Source organism: Mustela nivalis, assembly GCF_964662115.1.
Source record: "Mustela nivalis genome assembly, chromosome: 18".
Taxonomy (NCBI): domain Eukaryota; kingdom Metazoa; phylum Chordata; class Mammalia; order Carnivora; family Mustelidae; genus Mustela; species Mustela nivalis.
The window spans coordinates 10,736,949-10,750,990 of record NC_139037.1 but is presented as its reverse complement, the minus strand read 5'-3'; the positions used below and the strand labels follow the sequence as shown (position 1 = coordinate 10,750,990).

At 39.1% G+C, this 14,042-nt stretch overlaps 1 protein-coding gene and 1 long non-coding RNA gene across 5 annotated transcripts in view; one reads left to right on the top strand and one right to left on the bottom strand.

The window, feature by feature from the left end:
• The window catches only part of CNTNAP4 (contactin associated protein family member 4), a 238,891-nt gene that overhangs the window by 72,055 nt on the left and 152,794 nt on the right, over positions 1 to 14,042 (top strand). For all 3 annotated transcript variants that reach the window (XM_082712185.1, XM_082712184.1, XM_082712186.1), the window contains exon 3: positions 8,206 to 8,399. In XM_082712185.1, coding sequence (XP_082568311.1) covers positions 8,206 to 8,399 — 194 coding nt within the window. The remainder of the gene's footprint in view (positions 1 to 8,205; positions 8,400 to 14,042) is intronic.
• On the bottom strand, positions 1,618 to 8,261 carry LOC309853763. 2 transcript variants are annotated; one of them, XR_014305924.1, is made up of 4 exons: positions 8,099 to 8,261; positions 7,868 to 7,993; positions 4,883 to 5,133; positions 1,618 to 2,091 (listed from the first exon to the last, which is right to left on the bottom strand). It is a non-coding gene; the product is annotated as an uncharacterized lncRNA (long non-coding RNA). The 2 variants fall into 2 exon arrangements; XR_014305925.1 differs by having other exon boundaries at positions 8,153 to 8,261.

Genomic DNA, 14,042 nt, shown 5'->3' with positions numbered 1-14,042 from the left:
TGGAGAGGTGAGCAGCACCAGTAGCATTTTTTCGTTGTTGTTGTTAGTTTGGTCACATGGTGAAAAAGAGAGAAGTCAAGAATGACTTCTATGTAGACATCCAAATGGCCAACAGACACATGAAAATGTGCTCCACATCACTCGGCATCAGGGAAATGCAAATCAAAACCACAATGAGATACCACCTCACACCAGTCAGAATGGCTAAAATTAACAAGTCAGGAAATGACAGATGCTAGCGAGGATGCAGAGAAAGGGGAACCCTCCTACACTGTTGGTGGGAATGCATGCTGGTGCAGCCACTCTGGAAAACAGTATGGGGGCTCCTCAAAAAAGTTGAAAAAGGAGCTACCTTACAGGGTATTTACCCCAAAGATACAAATGTGATCTGAAGGGGCACGTACACTCGAATATTCATAGCAGCAATGTCCACAATAGCCAAACTATGGAAAGAACCTAGATGTCCATCAACAGATGAATGGGTAAAGAAGCAGATACACAATGGAATATTACACAGCTAGCAAAAAGCTGAAATCTTGACTTTTGCAACAATGTGGATAGAACTAGAGGCTATTATGCTCAGTGAAATAAGTCAGTCAGAGGACAACAATTATCATAAGATCTCTCTGATATGAGGAATTTGAGAGGCAGGGTGGGGAGTTTTGGGGGTTGGGGAGGGAAAAAATGAAACAAGATGGGATCAGAAGGGACATAAACCATAAGAGACTCTTAATCTCAGGAAACAAACTGAAGGTTTCTGGGGGGAGGGAGGACTAGGGATAGGGTGGCTGGTGATGGGGACATTGGGGAGAGTAAGTGCTATGGTGAGTGCTGTGAATTGTATAAGACCGATGAGTCACAGATCTGTACCCCTGTAGCAAATAATATATGTTAATTAAAAAAAAAAAAGGATGACTTCTTGTTGCTGTTCTGAGAAACTAGAAGGATGAAATTTTCATAAACTGGGCTAGGGAAGGGTATGAACAGGGTAGGATTAGGGGAAGAAGGAGAGTTTGGTTTAGAAGATATTACAGATACCAAGGAGGGCGTTGAATGTCCAAGTCTGAAGTTCAGGAGAGAGGTTATGGGACTTATTGACAATAAGTCAGGGACTTATTGGCCCATGAGTAATATTTAAATCCAGGAGGCCAAGAGGAATCATGAAGGGTGTGTGTGGACAAAAAAGAAGCAGGCAAAGGCCTGAGCCCTGGACCATCTGAACCCTCAGAAGTGATAAGAAATAAAAGAATCAGCAGTGGGGACTGAGGAGCAGCAACCAGTGAGCTGGGGAGAAAATTAAGAGAAGGAGCCTTTGTGGACGCTAAGTGAACCAAGTATACCGAAACACTGGGAGGAGCCAAAAATGTCCAAATGTCTTCCATGGGCCAGGTGGTAGCAAGGCTGAAATCTGAGCTCTTGTTTTAGCAACATGGGGTTCTTTGGTCCTCCTCACCAGGGCAGGTCCCATTGAGTGGTACAGAGGGACAGGCTAGTTATAGTTGGCTTGAGCGAGAAGGAAATGGCAAGAATGGCAGAGGCGGAGTGTGGACATCTTACTCGAAGAAGGACAGTATGAAAAGCAGAAAAAAGTACATTGGAGGCAAGAGAAGCTTTTTTTTTTCTTTTTTAAATGGGAAAAATGACATCATGCTTGTACATCCATAGGAATGGTCCATTCAAGAGGAAAAAAAAATGAGGCGGAGAAAGAGGAGAATTGCTGAAGCAGTGGCCCCAAGCGGGTTCAGCGTGAGTGAAGGGGTTAACTCATGGCTCATAGAACTGGAAGGCACAGGGAATGGCCTGCAGGCACAGCTGGACTCAGGGGTGCTGACTGTGCCAGCAGAACTTGGTCTCGCTTCATCTTCCACCTCCGCTTCCCTCTGTGTTGGCTTCACTCGGGCAGGCTTTCCACAAAGACAGCTTCTGCACTTGGATGCGTGAGTTCCATCCTTTTGGCTTTCGGAGCAGAAAACAGGGTCTCTTCTTCTCCAACAGAATCCTGGAATTGCTCCATTGGCCTGGCTCAGGTGACGCGTTCATCCCTGTAACTCCCTGGGACCAGGGGAGGCAGTGCCAAGATTCCAGAGTGTTCTGTGAAAAAAGACCAGCAATTCACACAGCATTGAAAGTGTTGTGTTTTCTTCTCAGCAAAAAAAAAACTATGCTGGTAATGATACCAAGTTGTTAAGAGTCCTAAATGGTGGCCTGGGGACACTGAAAACCATTTTAGGAAGCCAAACAAATATTGGCACAATGTTGTTTTGGTTTCCTTACATTATTGTAACTTAATGTCATGGTCAAAATAATCAGGCAAACTTCGACTCTTGGGGGAAATCTAGTTGAAATCACATGTGAAGAAGAAGTAATCGTCTTAGAGGGAAACTTTCTTACGGCAATTTTAATTAAGCCAATCATTTCTTAAAAATGTAGATGGCCTCTTGGTAGCTAGGACTGTCATTCAGCTATGTTCACTGTGCTTTGTGTCCTTGAACATTTGTGTCCTTCTACACTTCAAATATTGCGAAGGAAGCAGGACTCCTTTCTGAGCAGTTTGTACCCTGACAGAGTTGACAAACTCTGACACGTCATCTCATTGATGGCCACCAGGAATGGCGGTCATGCCATTTTTAATATTAGCAGGGGAGAGAGGTGATTCTCTTCTCTATTTTAAGGCTTCACCCAAGAGTATTTTTTTCTTCAATTTTTCTTTTCACTTTCCTGAAATTGTAAGATGTGTCTCCATGAGCAGAATGAAATATTATTGATATCTGGCACATGGGCTACATGGATCTTGAACATAATTCAACCAGCCAATTCTTTATGTTTAAATAATATTGAGTAAATTATTTGGATATATTCTTAGACTGAAACTAACCACTATGGGCAATGATAGTTGCCCATAATTATGATATCAGGGGTAAAGAACTGAATATATCAGGGGTGAAGAATTGAAAAGGAAGTGACTTTTACAATGAGATCCTCACAGAGATTAAATGATTATTTTTTTAAAGATTTTTAAAAATTTATTTAACAGAGGGAGAGAGAGATCACAAGCAGGCAGAGCAGCAGGCGGCGGGGGGGGGGGGGGGGGGGAAGAGCAGGCTCCCTGCTGAGCAGAGAGCATGATATGGGGCTTGATCCCAGGACCCTGAGATCACGACCCGAGCCTAAGGCAGAGGTTTAACCCACTGAGCCACCCAGGTGCCCCCTAAATTATTTTTAAAAATAGTAATTTCTTACCTATACTAAAATCATTTGTAGAACATTGGGAAAATTTAATTTGCATAATACTGGGAAAATTTAATTTGCATAATACTAGGAAAACTTACTTAGCCTCTATAAATCTTTTTTTTTTTTTTTTTTTTTTTGAGTTTTCTTTGAAGAGAGGTTAGGACATTTCACGTCACTAGATAATTTTAGTAATTAAACTTAATATGATACATAAAATTTCTAGTAGAGTATTTAACATACAATAGGCACTAGACAATTTGTAGTTTGCTTTTCTTTCCTTATGATTCACAGCAACATTTTTTATCGAAGCAAGTTCCCCAGGAAACTGATGTTTTAAAGTGGTAGGCAACAGATAAAAGAGATGCTGTGTTTGTGGTCATTCAGGAATTAAATATTTTTAAAGCTGAATTTAGTGCTGTGATCATAAATCTTTATTTGGAGTCAATAGTAATAATAATTGTTTTACAATTCAAAAAGGAACGACTACCATGTATCCACATGCTTGCTGTGTGTGAGAGAAATCAATAGGTACTTTAATATGCTTTTTGAGATTAATTCTCAGAACAATACTACAACATTTAACTTTAAAGTCTCATCAATGGGAAGTATTTTCGGTTTTAAATGTGAGTTTTCAGGTTATGATACAAAGAGTCAACAAATGTTTTTGTTTGGCTAGACTTAGGACACTTTATTATGCCAAGTCTCAGTGAGGCGGCCACAGCTGGAGAAAAAGGAGAGTGGAACAGGAAAAAAGTGATCCGAGGGACGAGACTCCTGCTTTTGTTTTGTGGGTTAAGTGTCAATAACCATGGAATAGATGGGGTTATGAATAGGTAGTCTTTGGTCTGTAGGTGTTGGTCTTCTGTGATCGTGAATACATGGGCATATTAAAAATCTTCCTTAAGGGGGCATCTGGGTGGCTCAGTGGGTTAAGCCTCTGCCTTCGGCTCAGGTCATCATCCCAGGCTCCTGGGATCGAGCCCCACATGGGGCTCTCTGCTCTGCAGGGAGCCTGCTTCCTCCTCTCTCTCTGCCTGCCTCTCTGCCTACTTGTGATCTCTGTCAGATAAATAAAGAAAAAATCTTTAAAAAAAAAAAATCTTCCTTAAGGATGAATAATCCTTGTTGAACCGCTAAAATGTTTGGTTAATAAATAAAAGAAGGAATTCTTATATTTTACTTTATAGTAATTTAGAGTTCACCATCAGCTGGAGTTACCCTTCATTTTTTTCCATTAAAAAAAGTAAATATGAAAACAGCATGGCTCCAGGAAGCTAGGTGCTTTGTAGTGGGCATATGGCTCCTGTTACTTCAAGTCGGCTTTCATTTCCTGTCACTACTGTTTTTACTTATCCCCGCAGGCTGCCACTGCCAAAGTGTGCCATGTTCTATCTGTCTCTGTACCCATATCCATAAGTTTGCATTTTCCATGTTACTCTTCGACATTTGTTTTAAAATTAGACCAAGCGTAACACTCCATCACATCTTAGACCACGTGCCTCCGTAGAGCCGAACAGCTTAAAACCCCGTGGGGAATCTCTGGGTTCCCTGTGGCCGATTTAACTTGGTAAAGCCCAAGAGCATCCGAATTTCCATTACTTTATTGGTGTACCTCGTTAATGATATAGCTTAATTTGCATATCAGTAGTACCTTTTCACCGCAGGTGAGAAATTGAAATGTTCAAGGTCAATTAACTGCGAATGTTTCAAGTCGGGTAGTGCAGCTGTAACAGTGAGCGGTGCTGGGAAGAGGGAGCGGTCAGTGAGAGGTACCTCTTTCTCCTGATGAGAATTGATGATCCAATTTTAACTCACCAGAGTCCTGCTGATTCTTTTTTCCTCACTGTGCTCCTCTCATGTGTTCACTTTTTAAATACTGTTCTATCAAGGAGTGTCAAAATGCTAGAGAAAGATTATGAAATTCTATATTAAAAAGTGTACAGACTGGTGAAATTAACGAGAAAGATCAAGACCCGAAACAATCAGAACTTTCCCAGAGGTATAAGCTGATAGAGATAAAATTCCTAATGTTGAAATGTCAGGTTGAGGTGATGGCCAGCTGGGGACACTTCATTCACTCTTTTACTACTTTTCTGTGTTTAAAAAAAATGATAAAAATACAAAGAGATATGCAGCTGTAGCAATAAAGGGACTGTGGATGCTTGGGTAGCATCAGACTTCAGGAAATTGTCAACTTCCGGACTTAGATAGATCCTGAGGACAAGTAGTAAGACGAGAGAGGACAGTGGAGGGAAATAATTACCCATTCGCCACTCCCATCCCGTGTCTGTACTTGAGAGACATGGTTTTCCTTAAGTCAAGGGAGGAAAGTTGGCTCTACTGCCTGATGGCTAGATTCTAGGGTTCCCCTACCTCTCTCAGCTCCCTTTTTTCTACATCCATTGGGAAATACTAATTCTATTTATCTTAATGATATGAGAGGCACTACGGGTCCTGGTTAAGAGCTCCGTGCCTCTTGCTGCTCTGTGGACTACAGCAAGGTATTCAGACTCTCCCTATATGACTTGTCCTCTATTTAGTAGGCTGCTCTGACAGTCGGATAACAAATCTTCACACTGTGCCTGATACAAAGCCCTCCCTTGCTCAGTAAATATTAAGTAAAGTAGAATAAGTAGAAAAGGTAGGATGGAGTTTCATTACATCCGGAGAAGCGGAGCACAAAGGAAATTCGGCCTAGCTTTAAAAAGTAATGTTGTGGGAACAGGTCCCATGGAGGGTTCAGGAATTTCCTGGGCTATTTGTGGGAGGGTGCTATTTAAGATAGTCTTCAGATCATTCAAGAACAAATTCTCTTCCATGTAGATAATAGGCTACAAGAATAGGGGCTGCTCCTTGGGGACAGCAGAGCTGTGCTGGATAAATGGCACCAAGACACCAAAAATGCAGCTGGAGCCCATGTGTACCAACAAGCCCTCCTGCTCAAAATATGAGAATATTCTCCTCTGACTTAAACATTATAGCTGGTATTGGTGACCAAGAGAACACCACCCATTCAGGCTACTGGACAAAACCACAGAGTCTTTAAGAGCAGCTACAGAGAAAATGAAAAGTAAACACAAACCAATAAAAATTATAGTATGTATGAATATTTTCGATCAAAGGGAGAGAGCGCATTGGAGAAAGAGCATTATACTTTTGATGTATCAAGTGGAAAGACACTTTTTGAACAATGACTTATTGCAAGAAGAAAGGTAATTTGAGGGAAAAAAGTATCTAGTTCTAAAGACAATGTAGTGAGTAACTTGGGAATCAGACCAAAATATTAGTATTATACCATTGAAAGAAGATATTGTTGTCATGTAATTCTTTTTTAAATGCTGTATTGACTCAGTTTTGAGGCTTTGACAAGAGGATGGTGAGTTCCCATTCGTGAGCAGCTGATTATTAGTTGCATATAATACCCAGAGCTCATCCGCACACGTGCCCTCCCTGATCCCCATCACCTGGTTACCCCATCCCCCCAACACACTCCTTTCTGAAACTCTCAGTTGTTTCCTGGAGTCCAGAGTGTCTCTCAGTTTGTCTCCCTCTCTCATCTCTTCTCATTCAGTTTTCCCTCCCTTCCCCTGTGATCCTCTGGACTATTCCTTATGTTCCACATTTGAGTGAAACCATACGATAACAGTCTTTCTCTGCTTGACTGACTTCACCGAGGTGATCTTCTACTTAAATATTAGACCTTATATCAGAGCCTTAAGGTGGGTGACAAAAGAATGGGGGAAAGAAAACATGTGCTCATATTCTTATTTGGGGTGTTATGTAATAGATGTTGCATCTTAATAGATACTGAATATTCAATAACTATGAATTTAAGAAGGTGTTAAACCTTATTTCACAATTTTTACAATGATTACATATTACTTATATAATTATCAATGTCAGTATTACTTAAAATAAATAAATTCCCCAAACAAGGCATTATTGTATTAAACTGGAAATATGAAATATCTTAAGACATACAGTAGTCACATCTCTAATATTTCTGGTGTGCAGTCAATAAAAGAAAATGTGTGTAAGTTCTGCTGTACCTGTACCCTCTTGAACATACAGTAGATTCTTATTTTTCACTCTCGAGTGCTCAAGCACTCCCGACTCTATGACCTTTTCCCTGATAGTCCCTCTCCCATCTCCCATCCCCCATCCACCAACCCCTTCCACGGACAGGATAGAACCAGTGTCATATCAGTGAATTGGCTGGGCTGGGTGTGCGGACTGATTTGTAGAGTTTGCCAATTTCTGTGGTTTAAATATTCCCACCATGGCTACATTTAACACAATCAGCTTGCAAAATTTCTGAAAATTTAATTGCCTTTCATCCTCTGTTGCCAGCTAGGTCGAGCCTTCCGCTGGATAGAACTCTCCGCCATCATTTATTGTATTATTGTTCCCTGCACCTGTCTCACCATTAACATTTGTGCTTCACACATGCTTCTCAATGTCAGTTATTCCCACAGGACTGTAAGCACAGTGGGGGTAGGGACAGTTCCTTGACCATCTGTATTGTCAGGCTTAAAGCTGTACTTCTTTCTCCAGGAAGTCTGAACGTGATCAGATACCAAAGGCAGTTTTCTAGTTCCACCACAGTGTGAACCACGATTGAAAGTTAAATCATTACCTGATCATGTGTGGGCAGCAAACCTGCTAGTTCCAAGTGTAGACAGGAATGTCTACCTGTCAGATTAAGTACTTTAAACTTTCGATGAGATCCTTGGTTCTCCCCAGTGTCAGGGAGTTATAATACCTAGAAATGAACATAATTAACATAAGCTTCATCCTTTTATAGTAAATTCTTGTTTTTCTGTATTATTCTACAATTATGAGAAGTTTCATATTTTGGAAACTTAACTTTATTAAATTCCATCCAGAAGTACAGTCTTACTAGCATCTCTAGTCCACTCACAGATTTGTAATGAATCTTTTGCCCATTTTCTTCTGTTTCTGTTTGCATAAAAGGAGCTGGTGGCTGGTCTCCACTTGTGTCAAACAAATACCAGTGGTTGCAGATTGACCTTGGAGAGAGAATGGAGACCACCGCTGTGGCCACCCAGGGGGGATACGGAAGCTCCAACTGGGTGACCAGCTACCTCCTGATGTTCAGCGACAGTGGCAGGAACTGGAAACAGTATCGACAAGAAGACAGCATCTGGGTATGTTTCTTTGACAGAATATATATACACAGTCTCTCAGGGAAAGAGATAGAATCATCTCTGAATGTTGTTTACGAATTTCCTAAACTCAGTTGAGAAAAAGAATTTTTGGAATTACTTAGGAAACATTTTTCAAGAAAAAATAAGTTAATATTCATTTCATGGTATAACTTTTGAAAATTCTAAAGGTAAATTTATCTCAGAGACCTCAGAAACTGGAAAAAAATCTTATATGCCCATTATATAGTATGGAAATCTAAGAAATAAAATCCGTAGAAAATTTTTTAGGTTTTGTCCAATAACACAGTGGTTTTGCATGGTCTTCATTTAAATCTTGGTTAAAAGAATGTTTCCTTTTATTTACTCTGATGATTCAGAAATTTCTGAACATCTCCCTCTCTCTCTCTTTCTCTAGTATATGGAGGTTTGTATATATATTTGGAGTATTTTTATATGATATAAATGTACACATATATATGATTTATGTATAAACCATTCTCTATTCTTTTAAAAGTGTGTTAGTGTGTAAAATGCTGTATATTATGGGCAGGGGCATAGCTCCTGTAGGAGACTGACGAGGAGGACGTTTATAGTAGAGAGGGGCAGTGTTTGCAGTTAGTTGATTGTTTATGAACACCTGGTGGGGGGATGAAACTATAGGCAGTTTGCCTGGTGGTGAAGGAAGGATCTTTGCTGGTAGAACGGTATTGATTTGGATCTTATGTGGGCCAGGGACAACATACTGCAATCAAAAAGCTTTCTTTCTTTCTTTCTTTCTTTCTTTTTTTTTTTTTCCTCTGGTTGAGCTGCTAGAACCAGAGAAAATGAGTAACTTAATGAAGCATCCTTCTTAGCACACAGATAATTTGGAAGCCTATTTGGGCACATAATGATAATTTTCTTTGATCAGTCAATTGCCTCTCTTTTGAAAGTTCCTAGAACTCCGTTGTACATTATCAATTCATGGAAGAAATGGACTGTGATTTACTCACCTTTGTATCTCTAAAGCACTTGGTGGCCATTGGATGCATGTTTATTGATGTAAATTGAATTGAAAAGAAGTAGCCCAGCTCTGTCTCCAGAGAGACCCTAACAGTCAGGCTGGAAGAAGTTGCCTATAAGCATTTTTGAGAAAAGCTGCCTTAAAATCCAAAGCAAGCTTAAGTGTACAAGAGCAAGAAAAACTGGATATTATGGTTGAGTTAATTTCATGAGAACCATTCAAACTAGGGATAAAATAAACAGTAATTATGAACCAATAACAATGAAAGCTTAATGAGGTATTTATTTTAACTAGGTGTTTGGACTATCTTTTACTCTCTAAATTAAGCATTGGGTTTTTAAACTAGATAAGTAGAGGCTAATTCATGGTAATATTTAGCCATGTTAAATAAAAGGTACGTTTTTGATACTTCTTAAAATGATGGATCAACCATGAAAATTGTTTCTTTGTTCATTAGGCTTGGGGAAATCCAAACCTAGGCCACGCCATTTGCTTTTTTTTGGTTACTCTTATTAAATGTGAGGTTCTTGGATATTGGGGCACCTGGGTGACTCAGTCGGTTAAGTGTCAACTCTTGGTTTAGGCTCAGGTCATCATCTCATGGGTCATGAGGTTGAGTCCCACATCACACTCTGTGCTTAGCTTGGAGTCTGCTTGAGAATCTCTCTCTTTGCCCCTCCCCCCACTAGTACACACACACACAGAGACACACACACATACACTCTCTCTCTCTCTCTCAAATAAACAAATGAAAAAAAAAAAGATATGAGGTACTCAAGGTGAAATAGAGGCATAATAATATCCCTAACTAATCCAAACTAATTGATATAAAGATAGCTGACATCTATCACAATTAATTGTCAAGGTAATGCTATTTTTTAGACTATGCTATAATTTGTTGGTTACTCACTGTCTTCCTCTCTTGAGTGTGAACACCCTGAAAATAGAGGCTGTATCTTTCAACCTTTCATCTCAGCATCCCAAATCTTAAGAATTCCTGGCATTTTAAACCATAAGAGACTCTTAACTATAGAAATTAAACTGAGGGTTGCTGGAAGGAAGGTGGGTGGGGATAGGGTAACAGGGTGATGGGCATTAAGGAGGTCACTGGAAGTAATGGGTATTGGGTGTTTTATGCAGCTGATGGGTCACTAAATTCTAGCCTGGAAATTAATAATATACTATATGTCAACAAAATTGAATTTAAATTAACAACAAAAAAAAGAGTTCCTGTCATGCTGCAGGCAAATACTAAGTGTTTGTTGAATGACTGAATGAGGGAATGAATAAATGAATGAACGGAAACAATGTACTTTATTATAATGACTCCTTTCCCCCATGATCATCTCTGCCTTTTAGAGCATTTATGTTTACCAGTTTAATATATGTAGAGTTTGGATGGTACATTTCTCTCTCCCCTACATATTTTGAACCTTTTTGTGGGAGAGGGTTTATCCTTTTCATCTTTGCATTTCCAGCATTGCATACCTAGTATGGTACATGGTTTTTGTTGAGTGTATTACAGAAAAAAATCAATGAATGAATAGATTTGAATACATCAATCTCCTAATCTGGGTCTAACTTTATAAAAATAATTTTGGGAGGTATTAAAAGACCTCATGCTAATGTCATCAAAGAGATAAAAGACATCAGAACAAACCAAAAAATGATTCAGAGAAGCATAAAAATATGGGATACAGACTTCTAGAGATTTGGAAATTGGTGGAATATACAGATCATTGTGACTGACTTTGTCAAAAAAGCTGGGTTCACATGGGTGTTGAATAAAGCGTGATAACTTAGATTCTGGAGGATTAAGGAAGCTATTCTATATAGCTAGAAAAGGCTGAACAAAAGCGTAGACATTGGAGATACCCAGAGATACAGTATCTCATGTAATAACCAGTGAGTCTACTGGTCAGAATGGACTGTCAAGTTTTGGAAGGTCTAAAGGAGACTTTTGTTTATGGTAAAGAAAATTGATGGATAGCTTTGAATGTCACGATCAAAATTAAGACTTGGTGCAACAGGTACCATGTGTACACATAAGATAGGAGAAGTTACGGTGTAGGTTCAACTCAGATCCCAGGCCACACACACATCTTCATGGTGCCTGTTCATCCCAGGTATGTTGCAAAATTCTGTTCTACTCCAGTGACTCAGGTGCTGCTCTAAGGGAAGCACCCTGTCTGTGAATCTACAATTGTCAAAGCAGGAGAAATGAAACATGGTGAGCTGTACCCAGTTCTTGACAGTTCATCTGGAATAACACAGATCAATTTGGGTTTTGTTTTTTTTTTTAAGCCAAAGTACAATTTTTAATTGATACACATAGTAAGGAATTTAACCCTTTGTTGTATTTTGTAAATATATCATTCCCAGATTCTTTTTCTTTAGTTGGTATGTTTTTACCCGTTTTTAAAAAGGTTCTCTGGGTTGTATACAGACCATGCACAACATGCCAGTTTTCTTTAAGAGCTTCACATTCTGCCCCAGATGATAGAAAGAAATCTATGAAAGAGAGTTAGGAAACACATAAGCCATTATACGAGTGTGCGATGGAAGGAGAAAGAAAAGACAATTGTGAATTTAGAAACAAAGAAAATAAAACCCATCAACTTGGATTGAAATGCTGCTGTGGGGATCCTCACTCTTCCTTCATGTGATCCTACCTTGACCGCTGGGGAAAACAATGACTTCTGTATACCTGAAAGAATTAATGAAATGCCCTGCTGCTTTTTACAAATAATCATTAAAAAGAAAGACAAAATATTTTATTTATTATCTGTACAGGTCACACACATATTTAATAGAACTGTAAACTTGACAGATATACGGCATTTTGTGAAATTACACATTAAAACATTTCTTTAGAAAAAATTTATAGTGCAAGCTCGTAAATATAATTTATACAAAGTACTCTAGTAGATGGCATATAAATATTTCACAAAAAATTAGAAAATACAAGCCGCTAAAATTGTTCCTCTCAAATGGAAGATAAAATAAAATCCCTCAACATCTATGATCAAAAGACTTTTCAGCCAGTTTATTGTAAGTGATTGAAAAAGTAAATGTAAGGTGTAATTTTCACTCACTTAAGAACAAGTGCTGAAATATCATGAAAGTAATATCTTAGAAACTATTTTAAATAGATCAACATGTGTAGGAACTTTATAGCTAAATTATCCAGATTATCTCTGATGCATGCCCAGGTTTCTTTTATACTGTAGACTACACAGAAAAGAACGGGATGGTACCAGTTTTATGAATTATTTAGGTAAACATGATTCTTCTACACAGAATAGTTTGCTTTTTGTCTTTTTTATGGATTTCATCCAAACAAAAAATCTTTAGCGTCTTTCTAAAGTTAGAGTAGTTTTATTTTATTATTTTTTTTTTAATGAGACGTGTTTAATGTCATGATTCCCGGGTTTGGGCTGTGAAAAACCCAGGGCCCCTGTGACATAATAGTATATTCACAAAATATGCAGGCCACTATCACTGTGAGTGATTGAGTTGTCAACTCTCAAAGCCAGGCAGGGCAGAAAGACTACCTGCAAAGATTTTAACATATATATTTGTTTCTAATCAAATAAGTACGTGACCGGGTAGTTTAATAGAAAACCCGAGGAGGCAGGAATACAAGTGGGAGGCGTGTTGCAAGCTCAGCTGCAAGGTACAGCTTTTCTAGCTCTTTCCCCCGCTGAGCCCTTATTCTGGTGACTTAAGCCTGCAAAAATCATTTGTGGTGATACGGACTACAACGGTACTGATGGCGTGTATGTCAACATGTCAGATCGTCAAGCTTGATGGATCGCAAGACTTCCTCAGTCCTTGGACAGAGGCCTGGAGAATGCTTTAAGCTGCATGTGCCTTTCAAGCCGGCCTCTACTTCAATGCCAAAAAGACATTGTTAATGGAAGTTGTCTGTATCCTCAGGATACCTCCTGTTTGTTTTTCTGTTTAACTATGAGTTCTTCACCCTTTCGAAAATGATTAACCTGTTAGTGCATGACTAACGGTGGCCGCATTAGGGTTTTTAATGCGGCTTCAGTCGTGGATCAGAACGGTCAGTTTGCAAGCTACCTTCTCTATCGTGTCGTGTGGTTTCTTTTACCTCCTTCATCTTTGCTCATTCTATAATGTACTATGTCAGTCCCTTCTCATAAACTTCCTTAGACACACATAGATTGGGACTTTATAGCCATATGTGTTATTTTATGTAATATACATATATATCTGAGAACCCCTATGAACTGCAGGCACACATATACAACGAGATAAGATAAATGGCACTATTGTTTCGCATTCTTCAAAATGACCTCTCTCTGTGCAGGCAAAATAAAATTTATTTGAAGAAGGGATTAGAGTTAGCTGGAGATTGGAGGGCACGCTTATATTCAGGATCATTCTCAAATTGTCAACCAGGGAATAACATGTGTTAAATACACCTTCTAGTTGTATCGCACCTTCTCCCATATGACCCTTCAATGAAAACATCACCCCCTTTTCTCCATTCCCTCTTGCCATTGCTGTGATGTGATATTGTAGATGTTCATTTTCTGGTTTCTCTAGTTTCCCAGTCTCAGGAGGCTACATTTGGAGTTGTTCTTTCTTGGAATAGTTCTGTCCCTTTGAAA